This window comes from Amblyraja radiata, chromosome 20 (genome assembly GCF_010909765.2).
Source record: "Amblyraja radiata isolate CabotCenter1 chromosome 20, sAmbRad1.1.pri, whole genome shotgun sequence".
Classification (NCBI taxonomy): Eukaryota; Metazoa; Chordata; class Chondrichthyes; order Rajiformes; family Rajidae; genus Amblyraja; species Amblyraja radiata.
In genome coordinates this window covers 39,124,210-39,150,788 of record NC_045975.1, presented here as the reverse complement: position 1 = coordinate 39,150,788, position 26,579 = coordinate 39,124,210, and the positions used below count along the sequence as shown (strand labels likewise).

The window sequence follows — 26,579 nt, the reverse complement described above, 5'->3', positions numbered from 1 at the left end:
GAGTTTGGCATCAAATACAGACATGGGGAGATTATACTCTAACTTTTTAAAGCTTTGGTCAGATCTCATGTGGAGTACTGCGTGCAGTTCTGGTCACCAAGGTACGGGAAGGATGTGATGATGCTCATGAGAGTGCATCCCTGGAATGGAGCAGTTTAATTGTGTATGGAGAGGTGAGTCTGTTATCCCTGGAGCAAGTGAGGCAAGGATGAGGCATGATTGAAGGATATAAAATTATGAGGGCTAAAGATAGAGTAGGCTGCAGGAAAGTTCTCCCCATGTCAGAAGCAGGACATAGGATAAAGGTAAAGGGATAGAGATTCTGAGGCAATTTAAGAGGGACCTTTAACTTTTGAGAAGGGGGTGAGTACTTGGAATACACTGCCAAAGAGACCACTAACAGCACTTAAGAAGTGTCTTGATCAGCTTGAACAAAGAGAGTCATGGACTATGGACCAAGCGCTGAGTGAAGGAGTTAATGTGGAAGGGTGCCCACTGGTCGTTGTGGATGGGTTGGGCCGAATGGTCTATTTCAGTGTTAGACAATTCTACTATTGTATGAATTGTACTTACGGCAAAATGTGCTATTCCTCCAATTGCTGACCGGCTGCAGGGCCCTGGAACACTGGCGCGAGAACTGAGAAAGGGTAGCACAAGCACAATTCCTGTCTCCTCGCACCAAGCACTGGGACAAATCCTGCTGGCATTCCATGATGTAATCCGTCCGATCGAGCTCACAGAAAGGAGCTGCAATGTTCAGCAGCTGAATGCACAAGAACTCCTGAAATACAGACAGACAGTTATGCATTTTAGTTTAGTTTAGAGATACAGTGTGGAAACAGGCCCTTCGGCGCACCGAGTCCATGCTGACTAGCGATCCCCGCACACTAATACTATCCTGCACACACAAGAAATAATTTACATTTATACCAAGCCAATTAATTTCGAGTGTGGGAGGAAACCGGAGATCCCGGGGAAAACCCACGCTGGCCATGGGAAGAACATACAAACTCCGTACAGACAACACCCATAGTCGGGATCGAACCCAGGTCTCAGGCGCTGTAAGCCAGCAACTATACCGCTGCGCCACTATGCAAATCATGAAGCAAAGTAACTCAAAGTTGGCCGGGTGGAAAAAAAATTTATACTAGGAATGATGCCCCAAATAAGTTTGGGTGCCAGGTAAGAAACCCAAAACCTCACCGAGTGATGGGTGTGGACCTGGCAACTCAAGTCAGGTCTGGACTGGGCCTCCTCTCAATATGCAGGTGAGCTGCTGTAGCTTTGAGAGCAGCCTCACATAGTTCTTAAAGTGGGTCATTGGCTGAAATTTCTTGCAGGATCAACAAACATTATTTTCTGAAGAAGGGTCACAGTTTAAGAATAAGGGGTAGGCCATTTAGGACTAAGATGAGGCAATGCTTTTTCACCCAGAAAGTTGTGAATCTGTGGAATTCTCTGCCACAAAGGCAGTGGAGGCCAATTCACTGGATGTTTTCAAGAGAGAGTTAGATTTAGCTCTTAGGGCAAAAGGAATCAAGGGATATGGGGGAAAAAGCAAGAAGGGGGTACTGATTTTACATGATTAGCCATGATCATAATGAATGTCGTTGCTGGCTCGAAGGGCTAAATGGCCGAATGCTGCACCTATTTTTCTATGTTTCTATGACCCGAAACGTCACCTATTCCTTTTCTTCAGAGATGCTGTCTCGTTGAGTTACACCAGCTTTTTGTGTTTTTCTTCAGTTTAAACCAGCATCTGCAGTTCCTTCCTACACATTATTTTATAAGCATATGTAAGTGAGTGACGAGAGACTCATTTGCTTTGGTTACCATTGATTAGTGTTAAGTGTGCAAGAAATAGATTGTGGATATAGAGAGATGGGACTGTGTCATCACTTGCAGCTCTGGGTGGAGCTCATAAGCTGAATAAAGGGGACAGTTTCTGCAGATGCAAGTCAGCCCTAATTTATTGCCAAATGCACTGGTACAATGAAAATCTTGGTACAGAAACAAACACAATGAAAATCTTACATCAGAAGCATAAACACATAAAAAACATTAATTATGTATAAATTATGCAGAAAATCTACAAGACAGTGAAAAGAAAAAGGCCTGTGTAGAAATCAAGACAGTTCCAAAAATGAGACATTAGTGCAAAATATAATACAAAAACAAAACTAAATTGGGAAACAAGTCCATATAGTGCAAGAGTTGGTCTGGAGTGATCCACTGTGCAAGTAGAATTAGGATTGTGGATGGGTAGAAAATGGTGGGTGTTACATAGGTGTGTGTTGCGCAGTCAAGAATGGAGTGTTTTATTGTCATATGTACCGAAACAGAAAAATTAAATTCTTACTTGCAGCAGCACATCTGGTTTGTAAACACAGTGCTCAATAGATAATATTTAAAAAATGAAGATATAAAAAGTACAATGAATTAAAAACTCAGTTTAGTGCAAAAAAAAATCCCCAAAGTACCTAATGTAACCAAGGCAGTTCAGAGTTTAGTTGTAGTTCGTAGAATTCAATAGCCTGTGGCGGGGACTGGCAGGAGTCCAGCCAAAAACTAGTCGGACACAAGTGCGTGCTCTAGATGTGTTTATTCTTCTGCATGCAGCTCCCTACTCCTCAGCTGACACGAGCGTTGCCCGGCCTTAAATAACAACTCAGATAACGACCCCGTGACTCGAGCCTCCCCCACCGAGACGCTGCCCTCTAAAGCCGATGGATCGTCGTGACCTTGGGTTGCTATCAATGTGTCTATAGACCATAGACCACATATACCCAATAAATAAACAATGTTGGTCGTTGGGAAGAAGCTGTTCCTGAACCTGGACTTTACAATTTTCATACTCCTATACCTGCTTCCCAATGGGCAGAGTGAAATGAGAGCATGGCCAGGGTGATGTGGATCCTTGATGATGCTGGCTGCCTAGTGAGTGCGCCTTCTATAGATCCCTTTGATAGTGGTGAAGTTAGTACCCATGATGGATTGGGCAGTGTTCACCACTTTTTATAATCTCCTTCATTCCTGGGTGTTCGGGTTGCCGAACCAGTCAATATACTGTCTACCTGTAGAAGTTCAAGAGAGTATTTACTGATATCCCGAATCTCCTCAATGTTCTAAGGAAGTGGAGGCATTGATGGGCTCTTTATGAATGCATCAATGTGCTGGGTCAATAGGCAATAGACAATAGCTGCAGGAGTAGGCCATTCAGCCCTTCGAGCCAGCACCGCCATTCAATGTGATCATGGCTGATCATCCAAGAACAGATCATCAGAGAACTTGACGTTGTTGACTCTCTCCACCAATGGGTCATAATGAAGTCAGGTTTGTGGATCGCAGCCACCCTCTTCTAAAGTCAACAATCCGTTCCATTGTAACATTTAACTAACATTGAGAGATAGGTTATGAACAATAGCCTGACATATGCGCTTTTATTGTCCAAATGGCCCATCGCAGAGTGGAAAGCCAGTGAGATCACATTCGCCATTGACCTATTGTGGGAGTAGGCAAATTGTAGTGTTCTCATACCTTACACTTCCTTATCTCTGTATCTCCTCCTCCCCCTCCCCTGACCCTCAGTCTGAAGAATGCTCTCGACCCGGAACGTCAGAGATGCTGCCTGTCCTGCTAAGTTACTCCAGCATTTTCAAGAGCCAAGAGTGTTTTATTTTATGTCTATCTTCGGTTTAAACCAGCATCTGCAGTTCCTTCCTACACAAATTGTAGGGGTCCAGTTTCTTGCTGCAGTCGGATTTGTTATGCTTCATCACCAAGCTTTCAAAGCACTTCTGCACCACAGACATTAGTGCCACTGGTCGGTAGTTATTGAGGCATGTCATCTTCTTCTTCTTGGTTACTGGTATTATTGATGCCCTTTTAAAGCAGGTGGAAACCTCAGACTTCAGTATTGAGAGGTTGAAGATGTCCGCAAAAACTCCAGCCAGTTGGTCAGCGCAGGTTTTGAGAACATGACTAGCTACAGTATCATGTCCAGATGCTTTCCAACCGTTCACCCTCCTGAAGGATCCTCTGATGTCGGCCTCGATGACTGAGATTGCAATACCTTCAGGGGGCTATGGTGGCCTGAGACGGCACGTCAGTGTTCTCCCAATTGAAACGCGTTCGGGAGCGATGCCTCGCTATCATTTGAACTACCACTTGATTTCAAGGAAGTGATGGCATGCAAGCCCTACAACAGCTACTTGGTTAAATTGATTAGGGTGGGTTGTTTACTGGTAAAGGAACATCCCTTAAGTGAGAAGTTTTTTAAAAGTGTGGTAACAAGAGTTCGAAGCATACATGTTCCTGTTAGAATGATGGGCCAAGCAGGTGGGAGTAAGGAAGCTAAGGTGATGAGAGAAATTGAGGCTCCGATCAGGATAAGGAAGGAAGCATGGGACAGGCATAACAAACTGGGATCAAGTGTATCCTCGGAAAACTGGGTTGGAGCCCTGGCTTTGCGGGCCGGAGATGGAGCCTTGTCGGTCAAGGAACCCCATGGCCGACGGAGCCTGGGTCTATGGAGCCCACAGCAAAGTGCGGCAGTCGATGATGGAGCTGACCGAGGGACGAGGAATGTGGAAATGAGGACACCGCTGCCGAGGGAAAGAACAAAGCATGACCCGGCGTGGGGGGACCGCCGTGAGGGTGGGGAAGGGGGGAAGAACAAAGGGGAACCTGGTGCGGGGGTACTTTGTAAGCGCCTTTTATGGGCGACTATTTGTATACCTTGGGTATGCAAGTAAAGAATACCACTGTGACTTGTCACATGTGACAATAAAGTATTCAATTCAATTCAACTGTGGAGCATAAGAAGAAAATCAGAAGAGCAAAAAGGGGGCAGGAGATAGCTCTGGCAGATAATATTAAGGGAAACCCAATGAGATTTTATGTACCTTAAGGAAAAGCTGGTAACTAGAGAGAGAATAGGCCCCCCTGCAAACCATAGCAGACATTTCTGTGGAGCTGAAGGAGGTGGGCAAGATCCTTCATCGATATTTCTCCTCTGTTTATTATGGAGAAAGATGTGAAGTCTGAGGAAATGCAAGTGTCTTGAGGACAGTCAGTCAGTATTACAGCTGAAGGGTGCTGAACATCATAAGGCATGTGAAAGTGGATAAATCTCCCAAGTCAGATCAGATATAACTGAGGACACTGTGGGAAGCTGGAGAAGAAATTGCAGGCGCCCCGACTGAGAAACATGAATCATCATTAGATACGGGTGAGGTGCCAGAAACTGGAGGGTGGTTAATGTTGTGCCTGTATTTAAGAAGGGTTGCAAGGAAAAGCCTGAGAACCGCAGAACAGTGACCAGCATGTCTTATAAATATGATTGACTTTTTTGAGGAAGTAACTAAAAAGGTTCATGAGGGCAAAAACTGTATATGGATTTCAGTAAGACATTTGATAAGATTCCACATAGATACGTAGATAGAGAGAAAATAAGTGCAGGAAGAAACCATTCGGCCCTTCGAGCCAGCACCGCCATTCATTGTGATCGTGGCTGATCGTCCCCAATCAATAACCCGTGCCTGCCTTCTCCCCATATCCCTTGATTCCACTAGCCCCTAGAGCTCTATCTAACTCTCTCTTAAATCCATCCAGTGATTTGGCCTCCACTGCCCTCTGTGGCAGGGAATTCCACAAATACACAACTCTCCGGTTGAAAAAGTTTTTTTCTCACCTCAGTCTTAAATGGCCTCCCCTTTATTCTAAGACTGTGGCCCCTTTTCTGGACTCGCCCAACATTGGCAACATTTTTCCTGCATCTAGCTTGTCCAGTCCTTTTATAATTGTATATGTTTCTATAAGATCCTCCCTCATCCTTCTAAACTCCAGTGAATACAAGCCTAGTCTTTTCAATCTTTCTTCATATGACAGTCCCACCATCCCAGGGATAAATCTCGTGAACCTACGATGCACTGCCTCAAGCACAAGGATGTCCTTCCTCAAATTGGGAGACAAAAACTGTACACAATACTCTAGATGTGGTCTTACCAGAGCCCTATACAACTGCAGAAGAACCTCTCTACTCCTATACTGAAACCCTCTTGTTATGAAGTAGGCTGCTCTGGAAGTTTGCATGGGATCCAGGGAGGGCTAGCCGACTCCATAAAAAATTGCCTTCATGGAAGGAAGCAGAAGGTGATGGTGGAAGGTTGTTTTCCCGACTGGAAGCCTGTGACTAGTGGTGTGCCTCCAGGATCAGTGCTGGGCCCATTGTTGTTTGTGGTTTCGATCAACGATTTGGATGAGAATGTACAAGGCATGATTAGCAGGTTTATACAGTAGATGACACAAAAGTGGGTGATATTGTAGATAGTGAAGAAGAATGTCTAGATGTCAGCATCTTGATCAATTATGCAGGTGGGCTGAGGAATGGTTAATGGAGTATAATACAGATAAGTGTGAGGTGTTGTAGAGAGATTTATGAGGATGTTGCCAGGACTTGAGGGCCTGAGCTAAAGGGAGAGGTTGGGCAGGCTAGAACTTTATTCTCTCGAGGATGAGGGATGACTTTATAGAGGTGTATACAATCATGAAGGGATTAGATAGGGAAAATGCGCAATCACCCAGAGAAGGGGAATCAAGAACCAGAGGTTATACGTTTAAGGTGAGAGTCAAGAGTATTTTATTGTCATATGCCCCAAAATGGAACAATGACATTCTTACTGGCAGCAGCACAACAGATAGGTGAACCTAATACTCTGTAATTTTTTTTAAATATATATATATATATATAATAATACACAAACAGACAAATAAACAAACAATAACTCCCCCAAGTCTATGTAGTTCGGAGCCTATTTGGAGGTTGTGGTGTTTAATAGACCACACATTACAGTTTTCAGGCTCCTATATCTTCTCAATAGAGCAATGAAATGAGAGCGTGGCCAGGGTGGTGTGGGTCTCTGATAATGCTGGCTGCCTTCTTCATTCCTGGACATACAAGTTGCTGAACCAAGCCGTGATGCAGCCAGTCACTATGCCCCCTACTGTACACCCATAGAAGTTCAAGTGTATTTGTTGACAAACCAAATCACCTTCTATGGAAGTAGAGGCATTGATAGGCTTTCTTTATGATTGCATCAATGTGCTCGGTCCAGGATAGATCTTCAGAGATATGCACGCCCAGGAACTTGAAGTTGTTGACCCTCTCCATCACTGTCCCATCGATGAAGACAGGTTTGTGGATCCACTTCCTTCCTCTTCCAAAGTATACAATCAGTTCCTTGGACTTACTGACGTTGAGAGCCAGGTTTTTGTTCCCGTGCCATTTGGCCGGTCGATTGAATTCCCTCCAACACTTCTAAAAACCTGTGCGGACCAACTGGCGGGAGTTTTTACGGACATTTTCAACCTCTCACTTCTGAGGTCTGAGGTCCCCACCTGCTTTAAAAGGGCATCAATTATACCGGTGCCCAAGAAGAGTAAGGTGACGTGCCTCAATGATTATCGACCAGTGGCACTAACGCCGGTGGTGATGAAGTGCTTTGAGAGGCTGATCATGGAGCAAATCAACTCCTACCTCGACAAAAACCTGGACCCACTGCAGTTCGCTTACCGCCACAACAGATCAACGGTGGATGCGATCTCGCTGGCCCTCCACTCCGCACTGGACCACTTGGACAACAAAAACTCATATGTCAGGCTGTTATTCATCGATTACAGCTCGGCATTCAACACAATCATCCCCTCCAAACTGGTTACCAAACTCGCAGAACTGGGTCTCTGCGCATCCCTCTGCAACTGGATCCTCGACTTCCTCATCCACAGACCACAGTCTGTTCGTATTGGTGGAAATGTGTCAGCCTCGATAACAATCAGCACGGGAGCACCTCAAGGCTGCGTGCTAAGCCCCCTGCTGTACTCACTCTATACCCATGACTGCGTAGCCAACCACAGTGCGAACTCCATCATCAGGTTCGCTGACGACACCATTATTGTGGGGCGTATCACTGATGGGGATGAGTCAGAATATAGAAGGGAGATCGAGCAACTGTCCATATGGTGCCAGCGCAATATCCTGGCCCTCAACACCAGCAAAACCAAGGAACTGATTGTGGACTTTGGAAGGATTGGGAGGGGGACCCACAGCCCCATTTATATCAACGGGTCGATGGTTGAAAGGGTCAAGAACTTCAAATTCCTGGGCATGCACATCTCTGAAGATCTTCCCTGGTCCGAGAACACTAACGCAATTATCAAAAAAGCTCATCAGCGCCTCTACTTCCTGAGAAGATTACGGAGAGTCGGTTTGTCAAGGAAGACTCTCTCTAACTTCTACAGGTGCACAGTCGAGAGCATGCTGACCGGTTGCATCGTGGCTTGGTTCGGCAATTTGAGCGCCCTGGAGAGGAAAAGACTACAAAAAGTAGTAAACACTGCCCAGTCCATCATCGGCTCTGACCTTCCTTCCATCGAGGGGATTTATCGCAGTCGCTGCCTCAAAAAGGCTGGCAGTATCATCAAAGACCCACACCATCCTGGCCACACACTCATCTCCCTGCTACCTTCAGGTAGAAGGTACAGGAGCCTGAAGACTGCAACAACCAGGTTCAGGAATAGCTACTTCCCCACAGCCATCAGGCTATTAAACCTGGCTCGGACAAAACTCTGATTATTAATAACCACTTTCTGCTATTTGCACTTTATCAGTTTATTTATTCATGTGTGTATATATTTATATCATGGTATATGGACACATTTATCTGTTTTGTAGTAAATGCCTACTATTTTCTGTGTGCTTAAGCAAAGCAAGAATTTCATTGTCCTATACAGGGACACATGAAAATAAACTCACTTGAACTTGAACTTGACTTGAACTCAACATTTATAATTTGTCCAACATCGATGGTGTCATTGGTGAACTTGAAGATGGAGTTTGCACTACCTCATGTATAGTTTGATTTGACTAAGGGTGGTTCTGCAATGCATTGCCATGGTGGTGGTAGAGGCAGATGCAATACTGGTTTTTAAGAGGTTATTGGATAGGCACATGAAAGCGCATGGAAGAGAGGGATATGGATCATGTGCAGGCAGATGAGATCAGTTCAGCTAGGCATCGTGTTCGGCACAAACATTGTGAGATAAAGGGCTCATTCCTGTCCTGTACTGTTCTATGGTCTATGTTTACTTGCAAGCAGTACAATCTTTACCCAACATTTCATTTGCGTTTGCAACAGCAGCCAAACAATGCTTTCAATGTTTGATCCGTGGTTCCCGAGGCACCTTTTGAAAAGTTTCTGAACTTACATAGATGGTGTAATCTGTGGTCAGGTACAATTGATGCTCAGCATGGCAATCTTCGGAAGGGTCATCTATCTGATGCATTGCGACATACCCATCGATGTCCATGCTCTCACCTACACAAGAGGAATATTTCAATTAGATATCAGATATCAATTCAATATCATAGATACTTCAAATCACTCCAATCTGGGTGCACCTGCACACATCAATAATCAGGATTAATAGGATCACTTCAGAAAAATGAGCACAAAAGGCCACATTGATCCAATGGTAACATGCTAACATGTTACCATTGTGTGCACCCTCAGTTAAAAGTAAAACACCAGTCCTTCTGCTAAAGTACACGGTGTCCTTCTGATCTGCCCATTGTTACACTGGTCTGTGTTAGACCTGGACTTGTCCGAGCTGACACCAGGCATCCATTATTACTGCCTTGACAACACTTTGAAAGTAAAACACTTTGCAAGTGTGAATAAGTAATACAAATATTTCCTTCTATAGTTATAACATTGCACAAGAAGTGTAAAGGGGCTGTCCCACTTGGGCGATCTAATCCGCGAGTTCTGGCTAGTTTGCCCTCGACTCATACTCACAGCATGGTCGACACGAGGTCCTTGGAGGTCTTTGTAACTCTCCTTCATGCTCGAGAGTAGTCCCCGCGTACTCGAGGCCTCAGCTAGGTCGCGGCGTATCTTTCAACATGTTGAAAAATGCCCGCGAGTAAAAAAAGATCGCCATGGAAAAAATCAATACTATTTTTACTCGTAGGTTTAGTCGTAGTAGGTCGTAATAGGTCGTAGTAGGTCGTGATGTTATTCGTAGGTAATCGAGGGTAGTCGAAGGTAATTGAAGGTAGTCATAGATAGTCGTAGATAGTCTTCATCATAGTCAAAAGGAAGTCATCTTGACTCTCCACTATTCAGTGTCTAATTTCCCGAAGTTAGTTGTAGCTAGTCGAAGCTAAACTTCAACATAGTCGAAGGAGGTCGAAGGAGGTGTTCTACATAGTCGAAGGAGGTCTTCAACATGTCATTTTTTCAAACTCTCCTAAACTCTTCTAAACTCGCCAATTATGTCGCCCAAGTGGGACAGCCCCTTGACTCCAATTTCCAGCTTCACACAACAGGAAGGCATGGTGAAATTCAACACATACACACTCATGTCAACATTAACACAACCTGCCCTCCTGAGTTACTTTGAACAATGTCCATTTCTTCAAAGTTTGACCTCCCAACCAGTGTATAAAGTTATCAGTGGAAGGCAAAAAGTGCTGGAGTAACTTAGGCAACATCGCTGGAAAACATGGATTGGTGATGTTTTGGTTCGGGCTCCTTCTTCACTGATTGTGGTAGGATGGAGAATGCGTGAAGAGAGGTGGGGGTGAGACCAAGCAAGCAACTGATAGATGGATACAGGTGAGTTGGGCTTTGAAAGGCAAATGGGTGGACAAAGTCCAGTGATCAAAATGGAACAAAGGGCTGTGAGATAAGGAGATAAGATAAGTGCATTGTGAGGCCAGAGGAAGGGACATAGCTGCACGGGGAAGGGAGGAACGGTAAGGGAGGGGTGGGATAGTGGGAGAAATGTGAGCCCCACCAGCTGGGGTACAGGAAACACAGAGGAAGAAAAAAGATGGGGGAGTTTGTTGGCTGGTTACCTAAAATTTGAGAATTCAATGCTCGTATCATTGCGATGTAAGGAAACCAAGCAGAATATCGTGCTGCTCGCCCAGTTTGCGTGTGACCCCACTCTGGCAATGGAGGAGGTCCAGGACAGAAAGGTCAGTATCGAAATAGGATGAGGAGTTAAAATGGTTAGCAGCTGGGAGAGCCAGCAGGTCTCAGTGGACTGAGCATATGTTCGATGAAACGTCTGTATAATCAATGCTTGGTCTCACCAATGTTCAGGAGGTCACAGCGAGAGCACCGAATGCCACAGATGAGGTAGGAATAAGTGCATGTGAGCCTCTGTCTCACCAGGAAGTGTTGTTGGGGCGCTTGGATGGATGTGAGTGAGGAGTTATAGGGATAGGTGTTACATCTCCTGTGTGGCTGGAAAAGGTACCTGCGGAGTGGTAGGTCGGATTGGAAGGGTTGTGTGAACCAAGGACTTGAGAAGGGAGCGGCCTCTACGGAAAGAGGTGGGAATGGAGAACTTAGGTAGCCTGATTAGTAAGATGCAGATGAAGATGAGTAGTCGTAGGTGGTTTAAGTTTAAAGTTGTTACGGAACAAAGATCAGTTGGAAAATTGGACAGTGGTGGCAGATGGAGTTTAATCCAGTTAAATGTGTAGAAATGCACTTGGGGTAATCAAATTCTGGTCAGATGTATAGAGTAAATGGCAGGGAGCATTGATATACAGAGAGATGTTTGGGGTGTAAGTCCACAGCTCTCTGAAAGTGACAGCACATTGATAGGGTAGTAAAGGCTTTAGTAAGTTTAGCTTCAAGAGGTGGGGCGTCATATTGGGAGCAGTTGTGATTGGATATGTCCACAGATATCATGTAAGAGTCCTTCGTAGGCCAGCTGATCAAAGTGCAGGATCAGCGTGCTTCAGTAAGGAGGAGGGATAAGACAGCAAGGTTAGTGAACCGTGGTTGACCAAGGAGGTTGTAAACTTGGTTAGGAAGAAAAACTATGTCAGTGAGGAGTCGATGGAGAAGTTGTTAAGAGTAAGGACCAGCTCCGCTAGGCGGAGCAGAGTGCTGGTAGAGGGGAAATTGGCTGGTTCTGCGTTTCAATGTAACAGAGATAGTGTTCAGGGAGAGGGCCAGTGTACGCCTGGAACAGGGATAAACATGTCAATGTAGCAAAGGCAATTTCCCTGTCCGGAAGTCATATTACAGGTCTATAGTACTTTGGTTAGGCCATATTTGTAGTATTGCGTGCAGTTCTGGTCGTCCTATTACAAGAAAAATGTGGTGGCTTTAGCGAGGGTGCAGAGGAAGTTTACCTGGATTAGAAGGTTTTAGCTACAGGGTGAGGTTGGATACACTTGGCTTGTTTTCTCTGGAAAATTGGTGGTTCAGGGGATACTTGATTGAAGTAAATAAAATTATGAGAGGCATAGATAGGATTGACAGTCAGAACCTTTAACCCAGTATGAAAATGACCAACACTGAGGGGAATAACTATAAGGTGAGAGGGGAAAAGTTTAATGGAGATGTGAGGGGCAGGTTTATTACACAGAGAGTGGTGGGGGGAGGGCCTGTAACTCATTGCCAGGGGTGCTGGTGGAGGCAGATATGATAGTGCCTTTTAAGAGGCCTTTAGATACACACATCAAAGTGCGGGGAATAGAGGCATATGGATCATGTGCAGGCAGATGAGATCAGTAGGTATCATGTTCGACACAAACATTGTGGGCCTAAGGGCCCGTTTCTGTGCTGTGCTGTTCTATGAGAGCAGATGAGCACATATATCAGGGTGGATCTGTTGAGTTGTATATCTTGTTTAAGTAGTAATGCAGCTTATATCCAGAGAGCTAATTGATCCCAACTTAACAAATGTCAAATAATGAACCATAGGCATATCTTCCTATTGAGATGAAGATGCAATTCAATGTAAAAGAAAACATTTTGAAAATGGAGGCATTTCCATTTGGTTCTTCGTTAACTAATGGCAAGCAAGACTCATGAGCAGGGTGAATGGAGGAAGGAAATGCATTGATTCTCAAACCGAAGAAATGCTGGTGAAATACTGGGCCTCATTATTGCCAATTCATTCTACTTGAGGGTGACTTCTTACCATTAAAAACAAATTCAGGAAAATCAGGAGAACCATTGAAATCTCCACACAAGCCGCAGGTTTTATTCTGATGTCGATCACCAAGTTCAACCTGTGGATTAAATGAAATGAATTATACGTTGGGTTTTCACCGACACTTTAACCTACAAAATTTAGTCTTGATGTGTATCAAATGGCAGAGATAGCGATATGAATTCGTCAGGTGAAAGTGTGACATTAATAATAATAATAATAATAATAATAATAAATACTTTATTGATCCCCTCAGGGTAATTCAGATGTCCAGAAGCCCCCAACCAACAAACCCACAGATTCAAAACGAACGCAGACAGAAAATACATAGAATACAATGTGGACACTACCTGAGAGCAATAAATACTTAAAAAGACCAATAATTAACAATTAAAAATTAAAAATTGCAAAATGCATCCCCCTACAGCCTAGCGGTCTGAATTATAAAATCTAATGGCTGCAGGGGTGAAGGATCTCCTGAACCGCTCCATGCTACAGGGCAGGGAGAGGAGCCGGTTGTTGTTCCGAGTGCTCTTTTGACTCTCCAGAATTATATGGAGGGGATGCCCGGGGTTTTTCAGGCCAGTTTGGTTACTCTGGCCAGTTTGGCTAAATTTGAGCAAAGGGTTCTCTTCAGCTATCCAACAGAGGAGATAAAGTGGAGGTAAACAATATGGTGGATAAATTGGAGACTAGGTGGGGACATGATTTGAATATATAAAATTATGAGTGGTTATAGATGGGGAATACTGTATAAAACTGCTCCTTATGAGATGCAATTAAAACCAGAGGGTACCGATTTTGGATAAAAGGTAAATGATTCCAAGGAGATCTGAGGGGAACCTTTTTTCACTTGGAGTGAGCCAAGGGTATGCACTGCGTGGGAGAGTATTCGAGGCAGAGGCATTAACAGCAATTAAGAAATATCTAGACTAGTTTTGGCAAAAAGGGCTATGGGCCGAATGCTGGGTGAAGGGACTAATATAAATGGGTGCTGACTGGTCGGTGTGGAAGTGGTCGGCTAAATGGTCTGCTCCCATGCTCTACGACTCAATATCCTCAGATACGATACCCACAGACATTTACAAGTTTGCAGATAACACTACCGTACTAGGCTGGAGCTCAAACTATGATGAGACAGAGTACAATAAGGAGACAGGGAGCTTCGTAATATGGTGTCGGGACAATAGCCTCTCCCTTAATGTCAGCAAGATGACGAAGCTGATTACAGACTTCAGGAAGTGCCTGCCTGCCCCAGTCAGTATCAATGGCTCTAAAGTGGATATAGTCAAGAGCTTCACGTTCCTACGAGTAAATAAATTGTTCTAGACCAACCAGCTAGGGCCAAAATGCCATACAAATGCCTTTACTTCCTGAAATGATGAGCTTCCTTACTCATCATTTCTCCACCGACTCTTACCAACTTCTACAGATGTACCAGAAAAAGTATCTTATCAGATTGCGTCACACCTTGGAGATACAAGGTACTGCAGTTGCAGAAGAAGGGTCCCGACCTGAAACGTCATTTATCAATGTTCTCCAGAGATGCTGCCTGACCCACTGAGTTATTCCAACATTGTGTTTAGTTTAGTTTAGTTTAGTTTAGTTTAGTTTAGTTTAGAGATATAGCATCGAAACAGTCCCTTTTGCTCACCAAGTCCACGCTGACCAGCGATCCCCGCACATTAACACCACCCTACACACACTAGGGACAATTTACAATTAAACCAAGCCAATTAACCTACAAACCCTGTACATCTTTGTAGTGTGGGAGGAAACCAGAGCACCCGGAGTAAACCCACACGGTCACGGGGAGAACGTACAAACTCTGCACAGACAAGCGCCCGTAGTCAGGATCAAACCTGGGTCTCTGGCATTGTAGGCAGCAACTCTACCGCCACGCACGGTATTTAAAAAAAAATACAACGTACCATTAGAAAACATGCATTGTCCCAGGTAACAGCTAAGTCAAGATCTGGCTGATTGACTATTAGTTTGTATTCGTCTCCAACAGGATAGATTTGTATTTGGTTTCCTCGGTAGGGCACTTCGATGGTTCTGGAAACAAGGAGAATTGTGAACCACTGAAATAATGCAACCAAAAGGTACATGAAAAGGTACATTGTTATTTCTTACTCAAAATATGACTTACACTTGTTTTAAGCATAATTATATACGTCTGTTTTGAATTCCTACAAGAGTGTGTTTCTTCCTCTGAACTACAGCTACTAATCTAGTCAACTATGCAGACACAAAGTTACTTCTTGTGTCTGCCAGTTGAAGTAATCAGGCTTAAAATAAGAATAGTAAGTGCTGGAAATACTCAGCAGGTCAGGCAGTGCCTGTGGAGAGAGACATAGTTAATGTTTCAGATCGAGGTCCCCTCATCAGAACTGAGAACACAAGAAAGCAAAAAAAAAAAACAACTGTAGGTACTAGAACTTTGAGTGAAAAAATAACATTTCAAGCCAGGACGTTTCTTCAGGCTGATGTCCCAACCCGAAACTTCATCTGTCCACAGATTTTCCCACCACAGATGCTGCTTGACCCGTTGAGACCCTCTGTCAGTTTGTTTTTTAAAGCAAAAACGTAAGTTAGCCTAAGAAAAGGTGGGGGAAGACAATGGATGATGCAAAGGAAATATCTGTGCAAGGGCAAAATGTCACTGCAATTAAATAAAGAGTTGCGCTCCGTTGTGTAATATGGTGTTGAGGCTGTTACATAGTATGGCCTGTTATTCTTGTTATAACACAAACTCAGTTATCACCAGGCAGATTAAGCAATTGTGTTACCATAGGCAAATTTTCATTCTTTGAAGAAAATATTTTTATTTCCCACGAAGTCAGAATATACATAGTGAGATTTCAAATTCTTAATTGAAAGTAAGAGTGCTGACAGTAGAAAGCATGCATTGTGGTATAACACTGCTCCCTTTGTTTCTGGGTACTGCACTGGACCCACCTGCATTGCTGGGGTGATGCATGGTTGCAGCAGAAAGGGCAGTTCCAACCCAACAGGTACAACTGGGGATCAGAGCCGACTCTTACATTTCGACTCAGACTAGTTTAGTTTAGTTTAGTTTAGTTTAGTGATACACCGTGGAAACAGGTCCTCTGGCCCACTGTGTCCACGCCGACCAGTGCTTCCCGCACTCTTGCACTATCCTACACACACTAGGGACGATTTACAATTATACAAGCCAATTAACCTATAAACCTGTATGTCTTTGGAGTGTGGGAGGAAACAGGAGATCCTGGAGAAAACCCCCACAGGTCACGGGGAAAATGTACAAACTCCGTACAGACAAGCACCCATAGTCAGGATCGAACCTGGGACTCTGCCGCTGTAAGGCAGCAACTCTACCATTGCGCCACCGTGCCGCACCAATGCATAAAGACATCGAACAATGACACAAAAGCTTGGAAGAATCAATCATCAACTCAGCCACTTCCCATTTAGGTCTTCGTTAAAAACATACCCTATATCACTCATGATGATATTTCCATTCTCAACCTTGATGACTGTATTAAATATCTCGATTATGATTCTCAGGATGTTCCCGTCAGTTCCTCTACGGAGCTGAATGTTGAAATCTCCGAGGCTGTCACTGGCAAATATATAGTTGCAGGTAGTGCTGATGACAAATATTTTATTGTCAAATGTTTGGAAGTGGTTAGTTCCCCAGGTATAACAGGTTCCTTTTGTAGGATCTGCGAAAGAAGCAGTTTTTAAAGTGAAAATACACATTACTCAGAGTAAACAAGACTGCAACGTATCAAACACTGCAGCACTTTAAAACATGCCCATGGACAGGAACTTGACAGATTTATGACTGCTAGATACTAAAATAATTTCTGGCCAAAATACTGTGTGGGATGAATCTGTGGGGACAACATGCAACATAATTCAATGCAATTATCTCTTATACTCATCTATTCTGAATTATTGACAATCTCTCCATTTCAGTATCAAGATGAAGAATTGATTTGTGGTGAAGATAGATACAAAATGCTGGAGTAACTCAGCGGGTCAGGCAGCATCTCTGGAGAAAAGGAATAGGTGATGTTTTGGGTCGAGACCCTTCTTCAGACTGAGAGTCAGGGGAGAGGGAAACTGGAGGAATGGAAAAGGTTCAGAACAAATCAGAGCCGGCATTGCTGATCAAGGAAAGGTGGAGACCACAATGGTCCATTGTTGGCTGTGGAAGATTTGTGGCATCTCACTTCGCCACTTGGTCTGTGAATAGCACAGGAACATTACCAGTCAGTAATTTGTAAGTGTTGAAGTGAAGATGACAAGAAGTGCTTTCTCATCCCTTCGGCTATATTGACATCATGCTACTTTGGTCGAAGCTGCATCATCAGGTTACAGTCAAGGGCTCAGAGTGGCTGCTTTATAAAATAATCTTTACATCTAATTACAAATAAATTCATGTTTTGTGTCAGATGGAGCCCCATGAGCAATGGGATTGCTCTGCCTCTGGTCGTGTAAAGCTAAGATAGAACCAGCAGCTAAATGCTCTTTGATAGAAAAAGGGACTGGAAAAAAACAAGGATGGCTATCAGTGCTCAGTGCTGGAACTCAGGGTTAAAACAGTGAATGACAGTGTGGAAAACTAGTGTGGAAATGATGGACACCAGAAGGCTTAAGGAACGGGATAAAGGATTGTAATGTAACTAAACAGATGGTTCAGTTTTCTCTAAGGAACGCAGAACATAGAACAGTACAGCACAGGAACGGGCCTTTCTGATCCACAATGTCTGTGCCGAACATGATGCCAAGTTAAATTCATCTCTACTGCTTGTATGTGATCGATATGGTTCTGTTCCCTGCATATCCAAGTTTCTATCCGAAAGCCTCTTAAATGCCACTATCTTATCTGCGTCCACCACGACCACCCCTGACAGTGCATTCCAGGCACACCTCGCCCTTTGTAAAAAACTTGGCATGCACATCTCCGTTAAACTTTCTCCCTCTAATCTTAAAACTATGCTCTCTTATCTGATATTTCCACCCTGGGACTTTCTGATGGTCCACCATATCTATGCCTCATTATTTTAAGTATCTTTATCAGGTCTCCCCTCAACCTCCGTAGTGCCAGAGAAAACAATCCAAATGTGTCCAACCTATCCTCATAACTAATACCATCTAAACCAGGCAGCATTCTGGTAAATCTCTTTTGCAACATCTCCAAAGCCTCGACATCTTCCCTGTAATGGGACGATTAGAATGTCATGACTCTTATACTCAATGCCCTGACTAATGAAACCAGGCATTCCACATACCTTCTTTACCTCTCCATCTACTTGTGTTGCCGCTTGCAGGGAGCTAAGAATATGGAGCCAAAGATATCTCTGCACATCAATGCCGTTAAGGATCTTGACATTAACTGTATACCTTCCTATCATATTCAATCTTCCGAAGTGCAACCCCCCCCTTTTCTCACTACCTGCCATTACACTGCCCATATCAGCAACTGATTCATATCTCGCTGCATTATTTAAGTCTTTCTCATTGTCTGCGACTCCACCAATTTTGGTGTTGTTTGCAAAGTTACAACCCAACCCATTTAATTTACATTCAAGTCCTTTATATATATAGACAATCACAAACGACCGACGTCCAGCACAAATCCCATACATGTTAACCTTCTGCATTAGCTTACCATGAGAAACTCTCTCAATTGTCTGACTAACGTCCACTGCCCTATCCTCATCAATCATCTTTGTTTCCTCCTCAAAAAAATTCAATTCTTAGTAAAACATCACCCACCATTGACAAAACTATCCTTAATTAGCCCATTCTCTTCTAAATGCAAGTAAATCAAATGCAAAGTTAAAGCCATCCACTACAACAGCTCTATGGGTCTTGCATCCATTCGTAATCTATCCGATCCTGTATCTTCCGGCTATTGGGTGACCTATAATATAATCCCATTGTATTATATGCAACAGGCTGGTTCCACCAAGATGCAGGACATAATGCCACAGGAGAACCTTCTTCCCTGAGGTTATCAAATTGTACAACTCATCCCCCTTCTGTCGTGGGGTGGACTGAGACTGACTCCCTTCGCCCACAATCTTTGCATCCCCAATCCTTTCCACTCGTCACTTTAATTTCATGTTTCATGTATTTTGTGTTTTTATGACTGTTTGCAGATCAATTTGATCTGTTGTTGACTGATCCAGGCTCCAAATTCATCAGCTTTACCCATAATATTCCTTGCATTGAAGGAATTGTCCCCTCCGCTTTAAAAACTGCTGCTGTCACACTAATCTTAAAGAAACCTGGTCTTGATCCCTCCTTTCTCATTAACTACCGCCCAATCTCAAACCTCCCCTATCTTTCAAAAACCCTGGAGCGTATCGTTGCGTCACAACTTAATTCCCACCTCCTTGCGTTTTAAACTTATTCAAACCCCTCCAATCTGGCTTTCGCCCCCTCCATAGCATAGAAACTGCTCTCCTCAAAGTCCTTAATGACCTCCTCACCTCTGCTGACACTGGTTCCCTCACATCCTCATCCTCCTCGACCTGAGAGCAGCCTTCGATACAGTGAACCATAACATCCTGCTTACCAGACTTGGGGACCTTGGCATTGAAGGTTCTGCACTCAGCTGGCTCTGTTCCTACCTTTCCAACAGATCCCACTTCATCTCTCTCCATAACCACACCTCTGCTACAGCCACAGTCACTCAAGGCGTTCCCCAAGGCTCCGTACTCGGCCCCCTCCTCTTCATCATCTACATCCTCCCCCTTGGTCAGATACTCCGCCACTTCAACCTGGACTTCCACTGTTACGCCGATGACACCCAGATCTACCTCGGCACCAAATCCCCCCACAACCCTCCCCCTCTCCCATATCAACTCCTGTTTGTCAGCTATAAAAACCTGGATGCAACATAACTTCCTCAAACTCAACAGCAATAAAACAGAATTCCTCCTCATAGGCTCCAAATCCACACTCAGCAAAATCAATAACCCCACTCTCACCATCGACGGCACCACTGTCTCCCCATCTCCCCAGGCCCGCAACCTTGGCGTGATCTTTGATTCCACCCTCTCCCTTGAGCCTCACATCCGCCATGTCATTAAAACCTCCTTCTTTCACCTCCGCAACATTGCCAAAATCAGACCCTCTCTCACACCTCCCGCTGCTGAAAGACTCATCCATGCCTTCATCTCCTCCCGACTGGACTACTGCAACTCACTTCTCCTTGGCATCAGCTCCACCTACATCAACCGACTCCAACTGGTCCAGAACGCAGCCGCCCGACTCATCACCCACACCAAATCCTGGCATCACATCACTCCAGTCCTCAAACAACTTCACTGGCTTCCCATCTCCCACCGGATCACCTACAAAATCCTGGTCCTCACCTACAAAGCCCTCCACCATCTGCCCCCCCCCATATCTCACTGACCTCCTCTCCCCCTACCAACCCTTATGGTCCCTCAGATCCACATCAGCCAGTCTACTCTCCATCCACAAATCCAACCTCCGCAGTTTTGGGGACAGAGCCTTCTCCAGGGCAGCTCCCAGGCTCTGGAACTCCCTCCCCCAACTGATCCACAATTCCGTGTCCCTCACCATCTTCCAGTCCCGCCTCAAGACCCATCTCTTCACCTCTGCCTATCCTTAGCCCCACGACCCCCTCCCTTTTCATCTGTGCTTGAATTGCCTCATATTGTGTTTTGAATTGAATTCTGTCTGTAATTTGTGTACTAGTCATGTCTCTACTATTTATTTCATTCCGTTTACATGTTTTTCCTCTACTTGCTAAATTTTTGTAAGGTGTCCTTGAGACTCTTGAAAGGCGCCCATAAATAAAATTTATTATTATTATTATTATTAAATGCACTTCAGTCCTTCATTATCCCCTTATTCAGGAGCAGTGACTCCATGCCTGGCCTCCACTTACTCATCAGCTTTTCCATTTCCTGACCAACATTTCTGGTTCTCACCACCCTGCCATTCTAGTTTAAACCCTCCCGAGTAACACTAGCAAACCTCCCTGCAAGGATGTTGGTGCCCCTCCCAGTTCATCTGCAGCCCATTCCTCTTGCACAGGTCAGCGTTGCCCCAGAAGAGATCCTAATAATAAATCTGAATCCCTGTCCATTGCACTAACTCCTCAGCCATGCATTCATCTGCCTCATTCTCCTATTGCTACCTTAATTAGCATATGGCACTGGTAGCAGTACAAAGATTGGCACCCTCAAGGTCCTGCATTTTAACCTCGTGCCTAGCTCCCTATAATCACTCCACATGACCTCATCCCTTTTCCTACCAATGTTATTTGTGCCGACGTGCACAACAACCTCTGGCTGCTCACCCTCCCCTTTGAGAATGTTCTGCAGCTGCTCCAAGGCATCCTGGACTCTGGCACCAGGGAGGCAACAACATCAGGGGGACTCCTCCAACACTGCCCCTTGGATACTCCTACCTGCCACATTCCCAGTCACACCCTCTTTCTCCTGATCATGGACCAAATTGGAAGTAGTTGATCTAACGGATGCAACAGTCTCCAGAAACGTGACACCCAGATAATTCTCCCCATCTTCCATGTGTCACAGTGTTTGAAGCTCAGATTCCAGATCATCAGTTTTGAGCCTGAATCCCTCGAGCAACCAACACTTGCTGCAGATGTAGTCACTGAGAATCACACTGGAGTCCACTAACTCCTACATCATGCGGCTACAGTACATCATGCGATCCTGCATCCCTATTTAATTTTTTTCCCAAAGATTCCTGTTACTTTATTTATTCCCAAATGCTTCTTTTTATACTACCCACAGCTGCTGCTCCATCTGTGGGCTTGAAACTGACTTGCTTCTTAGCTCAGCACTCTGCACTTTTTGAAGAAGTAACCAAACAGGTAGATGAGGGCAAACCCGTAGACTATAAGTTGTCTATATGGAGTTCAGAAAGGCATTTGATAAGGCTCTGCATGGTAGGTCGCTCTGGAAGGTTGTATCACCTGGGATTCAGGGAAAGCTTACCGACTGGATAGAAAGTTGCTTCATGGAGGCAGAGGGTGGTGGTGGACGATTGTTTTTTTGAACTGGAGGCTTGTGACGGATGGTATTCCCATTGCTGTTTGTGGTTTATATCAAACATTTGGAGGAGAACGTACAAGGCTATGATTTAGTAAGTTTGCAGATGACACTAAGTTGGGTGGTATCGTAGACAGCGAAGATGGTTATCAACCATTACAGCAGGATCTTGATCAGCTGGGCAAGTGGGCTAGGGAATGGCTAACGGGGTATAATGTAGATAAGTGCGTGATGTTGAATTTTGGGAATTTGAACCAGGGCTGGAGTAAATGGCAGAGCCCTGGGGGAGTGTCGTAGAGTAGAGAGATCTAGGAACAGGACCTCAAAAGTGGTATCATATGTAGATAGGGTGTTAAAGAAGGCTTTCAGCACATTGGCGTTCATCACAGACTATTGAGTATAGGTTAAGATTTTATGTTACTGGCATTGGTGAGGCCAGAATTGGAGTTTTGAACACCCTGCTATAGGAAGGATGTTATTAAGCTGCAAAGAGTGCAGAGACGATTTATGAGGATTTAGGACCTTGGAGCGCTGGGAGATGTGGGATGATTTTATAGAGGTGTATAAGATCATGAGGGAAATAGATAGGGTAAATGCATAGAGTCTTTTATTCATAGTCAGGGAATTAAGAACCAGGGGACACAGGTTTAAGTTGAGAGGGGAAAGATTTGATAGGAACCTAAGGGGAACCTAACCCTGGTGGGTATAAGGAATGAGCTCCAGATGAGCTAGATAAAGAATGTACCACGATAACATTTAAAAGACATTGGGACAGGGTCATAGACAGGAAAGATTTAGTGGGATTTGTGCCAAATGTGGGCAGGTGGGACATTTTGGTTGACGTGCTCAAGTAAGGCCAAAGTGCCTGTGTCAGTGCTTTATCACTCTACCTGGCCAGTTTTACTGACCAAATAGCAACTATATGCAATAATATATGTTGCAACTTTAGAAAACTCTGTTTAGACCGCACAAGCAGGATTGCATGCATGACTGGAAGGATGTATTGTGCCAGAAGGGTGCAATGGAGATTCACCAGGACATTAACTGGATTGAAGCAATTTAGTTATGGGGAGAAATTGTATATATTGGGTTTGTTTTTCCCGGAGGGAAGGAATCTGTGGGATTAACTGATAGAAGATTATATAAAATTATGAGAGACATCGAAAGGGTATAGAATCAGAATTTTTTTTCCCATGGTGGGGATATCAAAAACAGAAGGGCTTGGGTATAAGGTGAGAAGAATGAGTTTAAAAGAGAAACATGAAGAGTAAGTACTTCTTTTTAACACAGTGAGTGGTTGATGTCAGGAACACACTGCCTCAGGAAATCGTGAAATCAAATGCAATCATTATGTTTAAGAGGTACTTCAACAAGAACTTAAATGGGCAAGCCATAGAAGGATCAGGACATAATACGAGGAACCAGGATTAGTGGAAGGACACCAAATCTCTGTAATGGGATCTGGATAGAATTGGGGGGGAATTGAGGTCACCACCTTGCTAGAAACATCCAAACCGTCAAATATTTCAATGGTGTGGGACTGACAAATGCTGCAGTACAGAGATCTAGCATCCCTGTACAAGCATGCAGCAACAGTAAGTAATGAGAAAAGCAAAGGGAATTCATTAGAAGAGTTAGGAAGTATTGGTCCAACTTTACAGGGCACTGGTGATCATTGCACCCATTTAGGATGACCTTATTTATATTGAACTAAAGGTAGTTCAGATAAAGTTCACAAAGATCATTCCTGGGATGTGGCAGACAATGACCGGAAGCTGATTAGACCAAAGCTCATTGAATTTCAGAAGATTGAGAAGTAAATGTAACATCTCCAAGTTTGCAGATGACACAAAGCTGGGTGGCAGTGTGAGCTGTGAGGAGGATGCTATGAGGCTGCAGGGTGACTTGGATAGGTTGGGTGAGAGGGCAGATGCATGGCAGATGCAGTTTAATGTGGATAAATGTGAGGTTATCCACTTTGGTGGCAAGAAAAGGCAAATTATTATCTGAATGGTGTCAGATTAGGAAAACGGGAGGTGAAAAAAGACCTGGGTGTCCTTGTACATCAGTCACTGAAAGTAAGCATGCAGCAGGCAGTGAAGAAACCAAATAGCATGTTGGTCTTCATAGCAAGAGGATATGAGTATAGGAGCAAGGAGGTCCTACTGCAATTGTACGGGGCCCTGGTGAGACCACACCTGGAGTATTGTGTGCAGTTTTGGTCTCTTCATTTGAGGAAGGGCATTATTGCTATTGAGGAAGTGCAGTGTAGGTTCACCAGATTAATTCCTGGGATGGCGGGACTGACATATGATGAAAGAATGGATCGACTGGGCTTATATTCGCTTGAATTTTGAAGGATGAGAGGAGATCTTATAGAAACAAATAACATTCTTAAAGGATTGGACAGACTAGATGCAGGAAAAATGTCCCTGATGTTGGGGGAGTCCAGAACCAGGGGTCACAGTTTAAGAATAAGGGGTAGGCCATTTAGGACTGAGATGAGGAAAAACGTTTTCATCCAGAGCTGTGAATCTGTGGAATTCTCTGCAACAGAAGGCAGTGGTGGCCAATTCACTGTATGTTTTCAAGAAAGAGTTATATATAGCTCCTAGGGCGAACAGAATCAAGGGATATGGAGAGAAAGCAGGAACGGGGTACTGATTTTGAATGATCAGCCATGAGCATATTGAATGGTGGTGCTGGCTCGAAGGGCCGAACAGCCTACTCCTGCACCTACATTCTATGTTTCTATGTTTCTAATCTTACTGAAACATATCAGATTTGAAGATACCTGACAGGGTGGTTACTGAGATGGAGGAATCTCGAGCAAGATTGAATGGGCTCATGATAAAGCAGATGTTTCTATTTTTCATACTAATTATTGAATAGTGTATTTACTTAATACATCTCCAGCAAGTGCAATTACTTTGTAAAACATAAATAATAATTGCATTAATATAATTACACCAGGAAACTACTGAACCTGATGTGCTGCTACTTTAATAGTTTAAAAATGAACAAGACTACGATTTGAAAGAACATTAGGTTAAAATACTCACAGTAAAAATTAAGTTGATGTGGATTCTGCAGATTTGAATATTTGTAGCCATGTTCTTTTATATGGTTGTCTAGAAATATAAAATAAAATGTAATGGCAATATAACATTTAATATAGGTACAATATATATATGAATTTTACAGATGATCATCCCCATGTCAAAACAGATGATCATAAATGCAGACTTCCTCATTTGTCTTGGATGATTAAAGTTTTTTTAACTGTCTGTACAAATAACAAATTGAACATGAAATATTCAACAAGTAAGCATTCAGGATACTCTGTTTTTATCTCTCAGCATTATTTGCCTGTGTGAAAAAAATAATAGAGCACTAACAAAGTGCAAAGAAGCTTCATATAATGCTGCCCCATAGAATCATATAGAGATATAGATATAGCACAGAAACAGGCCATTCAGCCCATCAAGTTCATGCCTCCATCAACCATCCATTTACACAAAAACCTACACTAATCCCAATTTATTCTGCTCACATTCCTATTAACTCCCCACATATTAATTCAGTTTAGTTTAGTTTAGTTTAGAGGTAAAATGTGGAAACAGGCCCTTCGGCCCACCAAGTCCACTGCCAACCATGGATCACCCATACACTGGTTCCATAGCCTATGCACCAGAGTCAATTTACAGATGCCAATTAACCTACAAACCTGCATGTGGGAGGAAAATGGAGCACCCGGAGAAAACCCACACGGCCACAGGGAGAATGTGCATACTCCACACAGAGAGCATCCTTGGTCAGGATCGAACCCGGGTCTGAGGCAGCAGCTTTATCGCTGCGCCACCGTGTGGCCCTGATTCTATCACTGACCCCCACACTGGGGACAATTTATGGTGGTCAAATAACCTAATAAGTTTTCTGTGACACCAAGATTTCTAATTTTAATTAAACATGAATATATATTCTTGAGCCATCAGTAATTTCTATCAAATGGGGATATAATTCACCAAGATTGGCTGGATGTAGCTTTTCTTTCCGTTTAATCGTGAAATTTCACAAGAAGTCTGCCATTTATTACAAATTTTACTTCGGAGTCACGTGAGTGACTACATGAAGAACCCGCCACTTCGCACGTGTGTCACTTATCGCTACACGCATTGTGAACAAGTCATTACGAGGGGAGGACGTTCCTCCCAAACGGCAGGGTTGAACCTGCAACAAGTATGGTAGGAGAACTTAGTTTCTAGACTTACCTTTTTTACAGGCAGGCTGATGAAAACTGGCTGGGGAGAGTCTTCAGAACTGCAGGCAGCCAGCAACGGCCGGGGGCACCACTATCTCCCCTAAACGGGAGCCGGAGCCGACCTCAGCTTCAGCAGAACGCCGACAGCGGTGGAACATTCTGGAGCCGTCATTCCGACGGCTCGGACAACAGCCCCACGGACCTATACTACATGGGTCCGAGGGGCTGGAAGGAGCTGGGGT

The 26,579-nt window shown here is 44.0% G+C and overlaps 1 protein-coding gene across 1 annotated transcript in view; it reads right to left on the bottom strand.

Moving 5' to 3' along the window:
* LOC116984421 (mucin-6-like) overlaps positions 1-26,579 on the bottom strand; it is a 110,981-nt gene that overhangs the window by 55,666 nt on the left and 28,736 nt on the right. Inside the window, exons 3-8 of the mRNA XM_033038574.1 lie at positions 21,311-21,402; positions 16,499-16,730; positions 14,952-15,078; positions 13,009-13,099; positions 9,265-9,374; positions 574-763 (exon numbers count right to left, since the gene is read on the bottom strand). Coding sequence (XP_032894465.1) covers positions 574-763; positions 9,265-9,374; positions 13,009-13,099; positions 14,952-15,078; positions 16,499-16,730; positions 21,311-21,402 — 842 coding nt within the window. The remainder of the gene's footprint in view (positions 1-573; positions 764-9,264; positions 9,375-13,008; positions 13,100-14,951; positions 15,079-16,498; positions 16,731-21,310; positions 21,403-26,579) is intronic.